This window comes from Panthera tigris, chromosome C1 (genome assembly GCF_018350195.1).
Source record: "Panthera tigris isolate Pti1 chromosome C1, P.tigris_Pti1_mat1.1, whole genome shotgun sequence".
NCBI lineage: Eukaryota > Metazoa > Chordata > Mammalia > Carnivora > Felidae > Panthera > Panthera tigris.
In genome coordinates this window covers 161476734-161489266 of record NC_056667.1, presented here as the reverse complement: position 1 = coordinate 161489266, position 12533 = coordinate 161476734, and the positions used below count along the sequence as shown (strand labels likewise).

The window sequence follows — 12533 nt, the reverse complement described above, 5'->3', positions numbered from 1 at the left end:
CCAAGATAAATTCGGAGGCATAACAGGAGGCCGGTGAAAATTGCTGACCCCAAGGTGGTAAGAGAGCCAGTGCTTAACCTCTCTGGGCCTCAGATTGTTTTTTGTTGTTTTTTTTTTTTTTTTTTTCATCCTTAAAATGAAGACAGGGAATTTTAAAAGTTCTTTCTAAGGGGAACCTGGATGGCTCAGTTGGTTAATAAGCGTCCGACTTCAGCTCAGGTCATGATCACACAGTTTGTGGGTTCGAGCTCCACATCAGGCTCTGTGCTGACAGCTCAAAGCCTGGAGCCTGCTTCAGATTCTGTGTCTCCCTCTGTCTCTCTGTCCCTCCCCTGCTCATGTTCTCTATCTAAAACAAATAAACATTTAAAAAAATGTTTTTAATAAATAAATAAATAAAAGTTCTTTCCAAGATGTGTTGTTGAGTTGAAAAAAACAGTTTCAGAGGAATGGAAGGTGACTCCATTAGCAAAAGTGAACTGTACACATAAAAAGCACGTCTGGAAAGGAGCACTGAGAAGCTGCTGTTAACAGGCTTGCTTCAGGGGTGTGTTGGAGGCAGGTGGGGAAGGGGTACTTTGTTATTTTTTTAACTGAGATTTATAACTGGCGAGGAACGTTGTGTACGTTTAAGTCATACAAGGGGTTGATTTGCTACAGTTATGTATTGCGGTGTAATTGCAACCTTAGCTTTAGCTGGCCTGTCTTTCACATCACATAATTATCATTCCTTGTTTTCTGGTGAAAACATTTAAGACCTAGTCTCTTAGCAACTTTGAAGCTTATAATACAGTATTGTTAACTGTAATCACTGTGCCGTACAGTAGATCTCCAGGATGTATTCATCTTGTAGTTTGATTTTGTGCCTTTTAACAGCATCTCCCCAATTTGGGCAAAGGGGCATTTGTTGATCCCACATTTACCCTTCTGCCAAGTTACAGGGAAGGCTGTGGGGTCAGACAGCCAGGGTTTGAATCCTACCTCCTCCCCCTCTGACTAGCTGGGTGACTGGGGCAAATGATTCCACTTCCCTGTGCCTCTATTTCCTTGTCCGTAAAATGGAAATAATGACTCACAGGGTTGATGAGGACCAAATGAATTAATACACATAAAAGTTCTAAACGCAGTGCCTGGCCCGGGGGAAAAACTATATAAATGATAACTGCTGTTATTATGAGCAAATAATACTCTGTAATTATTTCAAGACCCTTCCAGCTTAACACAGAGATTCCATGTAGCCTGCTTCCGGGTTTTCCTTAGCTTTCCCTCTGCCTCCGACTCTGATACTAAATCGCTGGGTGAGGGCTCCAGCTAAAATGCCCCAGCTTTACCTCTTGTGCCCCTCGCTGGCTCCTCTGGAGTCAGATCCTTCAAGAAGGGCCGGGGCCAACCTAGAAGGTCTCTTAGGTCTGCTGGAAGGACCTTTGGGTTTGGGGAAGCCAAGTGTCCCTGGGGCCAGGCCAGACCAAGCCAGTTTCTACATGTGGCAGACACAGGCACATGCCTACTTCCGAGTCCTGTGTGCTGGGCTCCTCGTGTCCCCACTCCATCAAATAACCCTGAGAAAGTGAGATCTCAATTTCACAGCGAGGATCTTTCCTAGGAATTCTGGAAAAGGGAGAAAATACCTAAACATTTTAAACCACCACCTTTGTCTACCCTGCAATCTCTGTGAGCCAAGCTTTCAAAGGGATTGAACATTAGAAACACCTCCAGTAAGGGACTTCTGGGAACTTTTTGGGATTATGGGCATGTTCTATATCTTCATTGTGGTGATGGTTACATGACTGTGTATGGTTGTCAAACTGGTGGAACTCTACACTAAAAGAGTGATTTTACTACATGTAAAATACACCTCAGGTCTGGCTTAAATTAAAAAGAAAAAAAAAAGTCTTCGGCAATGTAGAGAGAGGGAATTGTTTTCTAAAACTTTGGTGGATTTAAAGAACAAAGAGCTGACCCTTTGTGCTACAGACCATTTGCCCCTTGCATCAGGTTAGCTCTAAAAGATGTGAAGGAGAAGCTGATCTTCAGGGCACGTTCTGGAGGGTGAAGCTTCGTAGTATCCAGCAGAATCCTCTTAGACTTAAAATTCCCTTCTCGTCTCTTCGCATCCATCCCTGGCTCCGTTGGTTACGGCCAGACTGTGGTCTGAATTTTTAGAGACTTTTATCAGGGACTGACTCTTCCTGCATTAAAAATGAGTGTAATTTATTGCTGCATCTGTTCCCAAATGTCTGGGTCTTAAAAAGAATGACATCGGATCTAAAACTTGTGGAGAATTTACAGCCTATTGCCAAGAACCTCAATAACAAGCTTCCAATACTCTAGCTGTCCCCACCGAGTGTTGTGGTACATGATTTTTAATTCAAGAGATGAATACAAATGTGCGTGCTCTCCTTTTAGGCCAATACAGAAAAGCCTACCTTGAATAAGTCCGAACAGGCTGGGAGAAATGCCCTTCTGTCTGACATCAGCAAAGGGAAGAAACTGAAGAAGACTGTCACCAATGACAGAAGTGCACCGATATTGGACAGTAAGTGAAAAAAGCTGTTTTCCATGGAGATACATGATTTATGGCCTAACCATCAACCCAACCCTACCCTTCCAGAAAGATTTTTTTTTTTTTTTTTTTTTTTTTTTTTTTTTTTTTTTTTTTGGTTAACAACAGCTGCAAAGCTAGCAAAATAAGGGACTTGTATCACTCAGTGTAGCCACAGCTCCGGCTTGGGTTCCCTCTAATGCTGCAGGAAGCCAGTATAATAACTCTTTGTCCAAGGCACACACAGCAGCGATTCTCTGAATTATTCACAACACTTTCTGGAAGTTAACCCGTTACTGTTTGCACCGCAGATCAAAAGGCAGCGTGCAATATGGAAAGAGCCCTAGAATCGGAGGACGTAGGTTTGGGTTCTGGCACATCCACCCCTTACCATCTCCGAGCCTTACTGTCTTCAGTTGTAAAGTGGAGATAATATGTGTTCTGCTGCTCTCGCGGGCGTGCCGTGAGCATCAAACAAGACCATGCAAAAGTGTTTTGTGGTCTGGAATGTGTCATTCAAGTGTAAGATGCGATTTTCAGGAGCTGGGAGAGAGAGAGGAAATGAGATCACAACTTTGCTTATCTATCCATCATAAGTCTGAGATACTTTCTAGAACAAAGCAGGGTATGTATAAACAAACAGGGCTCCTGTTAACATTTACAACAGAATGAAAATGTACCCATGACTAGAATCCACTGGTAGTTAATAACCAGGCCTCGAGACCGTCTCCTCATGTTCCTAGACCTCTCCACTGCCAGCTAGATGTCCCCAAAATACATCCTACACACACATCCCGTTTGGACTCCATAGGAAATAGACTGACTTTCCAAAATCACCAGAGGGAGCCTTGTAGACACTGGAAAGTGATACAGGATTTTAGCCAAGTAGAGGATCAGAAGTGTTTAGGAGGAAGTTCTAGGAAAAGCACCTAATGGGTAGAGAAGAAAGAAGGCGAGAACATGGGTGTGGAGAAAATGGAAAAGAGGAAGGCCAAGACAAGGCTTTTACATGTTGCTCTGTTACCAGGCTCTGTGTCACAGAGGAGAGAACACCAATCTCCAAAAGCCACTATGGGGTATTTTACCCTTGACTTGACACAGTTACCTCTTAGTCAAAATGCCCACAAAACTGATATGGTATTTTATAACCCCTTAGTCCTCTTGATTGGTACCACAAGATTCTCCTTGAAGGGAGCCCGGCACCACTCATCTCTGGGAAGCCTTGGTCCAAAGCTGTGTGAGTCATGGTGCCTGTTTGTGGGGCCAGAGGAGCTCCACAAACTGCCAACCTCTGGGACAGAGTTCAGTTTTTCTCTCCACTCTGGGAAGGGGCCTAGGGCTCGAGAGAGGTAGATGTGAATTCCCCACTGATGTTGAAGAAGACTGCACAGTCTAGTGCCTATTCCTGAATCCACTATTGGAAACTAATTGTGTTCTTCAAGGTCCTCTTCTCCTCCCATTAAATGGAAATAAATATTAGTTCTTCTCCTTTCCAGCTGCTCAATGATGTTTATGAATGCACTTTGCTAGGTGGACACATGATGCAACCCAATGCATGCCCTTGTTGTCCATGCACTTAATGGTCTCCTATATTGTTCCACAGGCTCTTTGCAAGTGGCAAAATCCATGTATAGTTTTTTATTTGTTTCCAACAGAAATTTCCCTGGGTCCTATGTCAAAATGTGGACCATGGTTGTATATAACTCTTTTTTTTAAGTTTACTTATTTTTATTTTGAGAGAGAGAGAGCATGCACGCATGAAGCAGGGGAGGGGCAGAGAGAGAGGGAGAGAGAATCCCAAGCAGTCTCCATGCTGTCAATACAGAGTCCAATGTGGGGCTCAATCTCACGAACCATGAAATCATGACCTGAGCTGAAATCAAGAGCTGGACACTTAACTGACTGAGCCACCCAAGTGCCCCATACATCCTATAACTTAATTCAGCCTTATTCTGCAGTGTGATTACTAATGAAGTAACCTGGAGCCAATTAGTTATCCTCAACTACTTCAGCTTCTCTATCTGGAAGGTGCACAAATGTTTCTGGTTAAGAAGACTGATGTATGATGTCTGATAGTGATCATCAGTCTCTTTGAGTGCCATGTAAAGGCATCCTATGTAAATGCAATATTCTAAAATGTGTCATTAATTAATGAATAATATTTAAATGATGTTATTATTGGTAATAATTAAAATTAATTAAAATGTGTACTTTTATATGGAAACAATTTTGCATACACTTCTAGAAATTATTATTGTAATTTTATTTGTTAGGTGAAGTAATCAGTTCACTATCAGACTATTTCTTCTATCAGCAGAGCTCCCATAGGTAGCCCAGAAAGCTCTACATCTAGAAAATATACAGAGCTACACAGACTTATGATCAATCTAATCGAGAAAAAAGGAAAACACAAATGAATAAAGTTTAGGACTCAGAATGTAGATTAGTAAGAGATTCAAGCAGGTTTACTAAAATTAAGGATGCTATGATGAATTTATATGCTAAAACATGTTAAAATCTTAAAGAAATTAAAATTTACCAAAATTCACTCATGAAGCTTCATTGAGCAAGAGAAAAGTTGAAAACTTTATCAGGCTACTTTCTCTCTCAAAAGGTTTAGAGCCAGACAGTTTTATCAGTAAATTCTTCCAGATTTTAAGAAACAGCTCATTCAAGTGCTATACAAATTATTCCCAAACATAGAAAGAGATGGAGAGCTATCTGATAGACTTAATGAGACTAGCATGATCCTAACCTCAGACTTGACCAAGGCAACGCAAACACAAAAAGAAAGCTATGTATCAGTGTCCCAGGGGGCATGTGCAATGTTTGGCGGCATTTTTAGTTGTCACAACTTGGTGAATGAGGGATTCCTACTGACATCTAGTGGGTAGAGGCTATGGATGCTGTAAACATTCTATAGAGAACAACATAGCCACCCACCACAAAGAATGATCTGAGGGGTTCCTGGGTGGCTCAGTTGGTTAAGTGTCCAACTCTTGATTTTGTCTTAAGTCAAGCCCTACATCAGGCTCTGCACTGACATCAGAGAGCCTGCTTGGGATTCTCTCTCCCTCTCTCTCTGCCCCTTCTCTGCTCTCTCAAAATAAACAAACATTTAAAAAAAATTATCTGACCTAAAGTGTCAGTGGTTTCAAGGTTAAGAAACCCTATTATGGACTTATGATCATAGATGAGAAGATACTAATTAAAACCAAAAACATCTAATTCAATAGTATATTAAAAGAATAATTCACCGAGACCAGGGTTTATCTCATTTTTAACATTAGAAAGTCTATTAAGCCATCATATCAAATCCATATCAGATCATGAATAGGCATTTGATAAAATTCCATGCCATAAGAAAGTCATTTTTTGTTTTTAAGTTTATTTATTTGAGGGGTAGGGACAGGGCAGAAAGAGAATCCCAAGCAGGCTCTGTGCTGTCAGCATGGAGCCCAACACGGGGCTTGAACCAATGAATTGTGAGATCATGACCTGAGCCACCCAGGCACCCCCAAGAAAGTCTTAAAAACCTAAAATAGAGAATCCTTGCTGACTGTGAATACTTAGAAGGGAAAAAAACCTATTTCAAACCAATAGTTAGAATGTAACTTTGAAACATTAAAGGTGTGCTCATTAAAATCAAACTGTGGTTGTCTTTAGTTTAACAGTATTAATAATTTATATTGCATGGAAGTCCAGTCATCAGAGTTATTACTTACATAAACTAGAACTAAGATAAGATACACCGCTATTAGAAAAGAGGAGGCAAAACCTTTATTATTTGCAGACCATATGTCTAAACTACTAAAAAATCCAATAAATGTTTTATAAATTTTAATTTAGAAAATATAGCAAAATGGTTTCTTAGATGTCAAATGAAATTTTCTGATGCCAGTGATAACCAATTACAAAAGGGGAAACAATTTCAACAAACAAAAATGTATCAAAGGAACCCTAACAAGAAGATATGTGACCCATATCATGAAAATTACATATCTTCACTGAGTAAACCAGAATCCATGGGAGAATCTACCATATTTCCAGGTGGTCTAAATATCATACAAGTATCAATTCTCCCCTACTAATTTGTAGATTTCATATACTACTCTAGAAAGTTTTCCAGGGATAGAACTTTCAACAATGTTTAACCTCATAAATATAGACATACATACATAAGTATTTTGTCATGAGATCCTTTTTTAAAAAGAGAGTATAATCATGGCTCTCATACAGATATAAAAAGAACATAAGTCAGGGGCACCTGGGTGGCTCAGTCAGTTAAGTGGCTGACTTAGGCTCAGGTCATGATCTCAGGGCCTGTGAGTTCGAGCCCGGCATCAGGCTCTTTGCTGACAGCTTGGAGCCTGGAACCTGCCTCAGACTGTGTCTCCCTCTCTCTCAGTGCCCCTCCCCTACTCACATTCTCTCTCTCAAAAAAAAAAAAATAATAAATAGACATTAAAAATTTTTTTTAAAGAACATAAGTCAGATATTTAACTCATTAATTAATGAGGGAAGCAGTATAATGTTACCAGTTCAAAGGAGAATTCAAAGTACCACACTCATTAGGCAGATCAGAGGGGAAATTTACAAATAGGTGCAAAATCCATCAGTAATCAATTTCATGCCACTGAATACAACTAATTTATGTTTCTATGGACAATTATTATCAGTTTTCTACAATTTAAAGAGTTGTAAAATAGCTGAAAGACCTGGAAAATAACCCAAAAGCCTAGACAGGATACTTAGTAATCTTTTTCTTTTTCTTTGTTGTTGTTGCTGTTGTTTGTTTGCCCATTTCAGAATCTTCCACAGTTTTAGGGACATAAATGTAAAATAAAACAAAATCTTTGTACCATCTTAAATTGCAGGGATTGTTTTTTTTTAATGTTTAAGCCTCCTGTTGGGCTTTATGATATTAAAAATTTGAAATCAACCCATAAGGCCATCAAATAAGTAGATGGTCAAATAAACTACAATATATTCATGTTCTAAAACGCAACGCAGTCCCTTAAACTCATGTTTTCAAAGATAACTTAATGACACGGGAAATGCTAACAAAAAAGTGTTAAGTGAAAAGAGTGGGCTAAAAGCTTTTTAGTGAATCTGGTCCTAATTTTAAGAAAAAAATCCATAAAATGGAAGAGTACTAACAGGAAAGAATACGTCCTAACAAGCGCACTAGTAAGTAGCTAACAAGAAGTAAGTACTCACAAGAAAAATACTTAACTTTTTAATTTCTTAACAAGTACTTAGAAATAAGTACTAACAAGAAAAAATACAAAATAACCTCCATTTCCAGGGAGTAAAATTATGAGATATTTTATTTTCTTCTATTTTTACAGTTTCCTTTCTTCTCACCTCTCATTGTATCTCTCCCCTCCCCCTTTGGACTTTCTTTGAAGATTCTTTTATTTACCAAATCTTAAGATACAGATGTTAACTCTGTAGCAGCTCGCCAAGGTGGGGTGTGGGGGTAAGTCATCAGCTATTACTGATTCTTCGGCCGGGGAGCCTGTGACTGCCCTGGAGTGAACAGAAACCCCACCCTTTTCTGACCAGGGGTAGGGTGAGTCCTTAAAATCCTGCATTTTAATGAAATCCCAGTAGGCCCCCACAGGCCCAGTTTGAGCTGGCTCCCAGTTTGGTCCTCATTGTTTATTGTTTACTTGGGCTCAGGCTGTGAAGGACTCCAGTGATGTTTTCGTACATGGTGAAGAGACTGTGTTTTCTTCCTTCCGCAGAGCCCAAAGGCGCTGGTGCTGGTGGCAGTGGTGGCTTTGGTGGTGGCGGAGGTGGCGGTGGCGGTGGCAGTTTCGGAGGGGGTGGACCGCCTGGTTTGGGAGGACTGTTCCAGGCTGGGATGCCGAAGCTGAGATCCACAGCCAACAGGGAGAGTGGTAAGGACAGTTTCTTTCTCACTTAGTAACAAGATGAGGCAGAGTTTGGTGGTTGGAAGGCTTGGCAGCCCTTCTCAGGCACTGTGCCCTTTCAAACATTTTAGGTGGCTTGAAATGTTAACACTGTTTTATAAAAAAGACTCTATGTAGCATCTTTTTTTTTTTTTTTTTTTTAATCAAAATCAGACAGCTCCATTGAGCTGTCAAGTATTTGCCCAGTGTCCTTGGGGTAACTTGTACTTTTTTGTACTTTTCTAAAGGGTGAGCTAGAGTGGGAAGAAAAAGAAGGAGCAAATGGAACTTGCCGTCCCTGGAAAGTCTGCCTGGTGACCTGGCAAATTCACCTTTCTTTGTGAGGTAGCCTGACCCAGCTGTCTAGTATAGTAAATACTTGTGGGCCACTTTTCAAACACACTATGGAGCATGTTCTATGCAATATAATTACATATTGCACTAAATCTGAAAAGGTGTTTTGCATGACAGACATCTGGCATTTGAGGGCCAGTGATTCTAAATATTCTCTGCAGGGACACAGGGAAATGAGTCCTACAGGACTGTCTTTGAACCTGACGGCAGAGAGAAAAATTGAAAAATCTGGTCATGACCAAATAAAAAACCCTGCAAAGTGCATGAGGCTTGATACATTTTACCATAAAACTTTCTGTATTAATGTTTATTATGCTGGAAGACTTTTCTTTCTAATTCTGTGATCGTTTAATGTCTGCTGGGAAAGTATGAAATTCTCACAATCATATGAAGATAAAGCCACTGAATCCTCAGGGTTATCTGACTAGTTAGTAGTTGAATGGTCAATATCGAAAAACAGGCTTGATAACATGAGAGATTCTATCTTGCCAGACCTGCATTTACCTTTAAATTTACTTATTTAAAACCCACTTCAAAAAGGAGGCAGCTGACAAATGCAGACATTCAGTACTTTAACAAAGTACTGAATGAAGTAGGTGAAGAAATTAAGGCAAAAGATAACTGCAAATAAAATAAGAAAATGAAGGGGTGCCTGGGTGGCTCAGTTGGTTAAGTGTCTGACTTCGGTCCTGGTCATGGTCTCACTGTTCATGAGTTCAAGCCCCACACTGGGCTATCTGTTGTCAGCACAGAGCCCACTTTGGATCCTCTGCCTGCCCCCATCCTCTCTGCCCCTTCCCTGCTCACGTGCTTTCTCTCTCTCTCTCTCAAAAATAATAAATAAAATTTAATAATAAAATGAAGATGGAATTTAAGTTTGTGCTCAAAATGGTATACCAGATGTATACATCATCATAGTATACCATCCACATAAGGAATACTAGCTGTGTGATGTATACATGCCTAATAACTGCAGCTTTAATCTGAACTTGGAATTCCAACAGAATTTATCACAAGCTGGTGACACAGAATTATAGCACACAGTCAAGGAAAATACACCTTTTTTCTAGTACCAAAGTTGAAATTAAAAATTCTGTCTAGAGTTCATGTTACTCCACTGTATAAATCCATCCAAATGTTTCTTACTGTGCCTTGGATAAAACCTGAACTCCTCTGGTTTTCAAAGTTCCTTATGACCTGACCCCTGCTGGCCACTCAGGGTCCATATGCTAGGTTCTCCATGTTCACTGTGCCGCAGGCACATAGGCCTCAGTTTTTCACCTTGAAGCTCATTCCCGCCCCAGGGCCTTTGCACCTGCTGGTCCTCTGCCTAAAGCACCTCTTCCTCACCTTTCTATGACTGGCCTCAGCTCAAATGTGACATTGTCCGAAAAGCCATCCCCACTCAGCCACCCCATCTATCCTGGCCTCTCCATCTCATCAACCTATTTTAGTTTCTTTTTAATACTTACAACTATCTGAGAATATTTCTATGTTTGCCGGCTTATTATGTATCTCCCCCCACAAGAATGTAAACCACAGGACAGCAGGATCTTTTCTATTTTGTTTACTCCTCTGTCTTTTAGCATGTAGAATAATGGCTGATATACAGCAGGTCCTCAATAAATATTTAGTACCTTAATAAGCTTATGGGTGAGATGGTGGAAGTTTTTAGACTAATCATTTTTTGAGAATTACCTTGGGTTCCAAGAAATTCTGGGGTGGTAGTTTGAATTTTTTCCATAACTTTGGCCCCTTTTGTTGAACCGAAGAAGTTTAATATTAATGATATAATAGAGTTGTTCTGACCTGCCACTGCTGAAATGGAAGTTGACTCAGTAAGGAAAAACACTTGTGTAGTTTCCTCCTCCTTTGCAGATCAAGACCAACCCCTGGTGTTGAGTCTTTCAATTAAACTTTGACAGTTTCTTTTTCTTGTGTTAGTTCTTTCTTATTTCCGTTCTAATTCTTCCATTACATTTTTACACTTTCTCTTGGGAATTCTGTTCAAAGGGACTAGGTAAGCCCACCCATATGGAGATTTATACATTGGGAAAACTGATTTTTCACCCAACATGGCTAAGTTATTTTTTCAAAGCGGAGAGGTGCAGGCACAGGAGGACAGGGGTGGGGATGGAGAGAAAGAAAATCATTAGCAGAAATCCCATGTACCTGCAGCATCTTCTGATAATGAATAGGGCTATCTCTCTGGAACCCTTCCCAACTTTCTCCTGGTTCTTGTACACACATAATGCCAAGAGAGCTCTCCAAAATCCTTTTGAAAGCTGCCAGGTTGTAGAACCTGGAAGTAGCAGGTACACAGGGACCTGGGATCCGTCTTTCTGACTCCAGGAAGGACCACACAGAATCTGATTTATATAAATGATAGTTACCTGTACTTTATGGCATCTAGGAAAGGACTTCCAGTAGCTGAGAATACACTCTAGTTCTCTGATTTTCTTTAAGGGGAGGTGTCCTAATTTCCTAACTGGATTTTTTTTTTTCCTGTTCTTTAGATTCTGGAGGAAGCCGACTCCCAGTTTTGCCACCGGGAGGAAGATCCACATCTGCCAAACCTTTCTCACCCCCAAGTGGCCCAGGGAGATTTCCTGTGCCTTCCCCAGGCCACAGAAGTGGTCCCCCAGAGCCTCAGAGGAACCGAATGCCTCCCCCAAGGCCCGACGTGGGCGCAAAGCCTGAAAGCATTCCCCCTCCAGTACCTAATACGCCAAGACCCATTCAATCAAGTCTGCACAACCGAGGGTCCCCACCAGTGCCTGGGGCCCCCAGGCAGCCCAGCCCTGGGCCAACTCCTCCCCCTTTCCCTGGAAACCGAGGTGCTGCTTTTGGAGGAGGCTCCATACGCCAGACACCCTCAGGCTCCTCCTCACCCTTCTCCAACAGGCCTCCCCTGCCCCCTACCCCCAGCAGGGCCTTGGATGACAAACCCCCTCCTCCGCCTCCTCCAGTGGGCAACAGGCCCTCCGTCCATAGGGAGGCAGTCCCACCCCCTCCCCCTCAGAACAGCAAGCCCCCAGTGCCTTCTACCCCGAGGCCTTCCTCCTCCTCACAGGCCCCACCGCCACCGCCACCACCAAGCAGACCCGGCCCTCCTCCCCTGCCTCCGGGTTCCAGTGGCAGTGATGAAACCCCAAGACTCCCACAGCGGAATCTGTCCCTTACTTCTTCGTCTGCACCCCCCTTACCTTCACCAGGACGTTCGGGCCCTCTTCCTCCCCCGCCCAATGAGAGACCCCCTCCTCCAGTGAGGGACCCACCAGGCAGATCAGGTAAGGCAACACCTGGGGTGAGTTGTCTTCCTACAGCCCAGCCTGCCCCCATGTCACTAATCCTCATATAAGTGAGTGGAGTCCAACAGAAGCTTAAGTGAACTCTCTGGCCAGCCACTCGGATCTTTTAAGTGACGCTTATCGCGTTTGATTTCATCCTGACCTCATGTAAACCTCGGAGGAAGGCGGGGAGGGGGAGCTGCTACTTCTGTTTGCATTTTAGAGATGAGGAGACTGAGTAACTTACAAAGTCAAATGATCACAAGCTAGTTAATTGGAAGAGACCAGAACCTTCACCTTCTGTTCTGAAATATGCTCATGGCTCTGCTACCCTGCCTTTCCTAAAGTGAATTTCAGCTGTCTTAATTGGGCAAATAAATTCCCACCTCCTGCAAGAGGGACCCATTATTCCAACAAGAAGGGCAGTTA

At 41.9% G+C, this 12533-nt stretch overlaps 1 protein-coding gene and 1 long non-coding RNA gene across 15 annotated transcripts in view; one reads left to right on the top strand and one right to left on the bottom strand.

Moving 5' to 3' along the window:
• LOC102957346 overlaps positions 1-12533 on the bottom strand; it is a 130845-nt gene that overhangs the window by 53505 nt on the left and 64807 nt on the right. The window lies entirely within an intron of this gene.
• Positions 1-12533, top strand: part of WIPF1 (WAS/WASL interacting protein family member 1) — a 122824-nt gene that overhangs the window by 97553 nt on the left and 12738 nt on the right. For all 7 annotated transcript variants that reach the window (XM_042994726.1, XM_042994723.1, XM_042994725.1 and 4 more), the window contains 3 exons: positions 2407-2536; positions 8293-8448; positions 11331-12104. In XM_042994726.1, the coding sequence (XP_042850660.1) occupies positions 2407-2536; positions 8293-8448; positions 11331-12104 (1060 nt within the window). The remainder of the gene's footprint in view (positions 1-2406; positions 2537-8292; positions 8449-11330; positions 12105-12533) is intronic.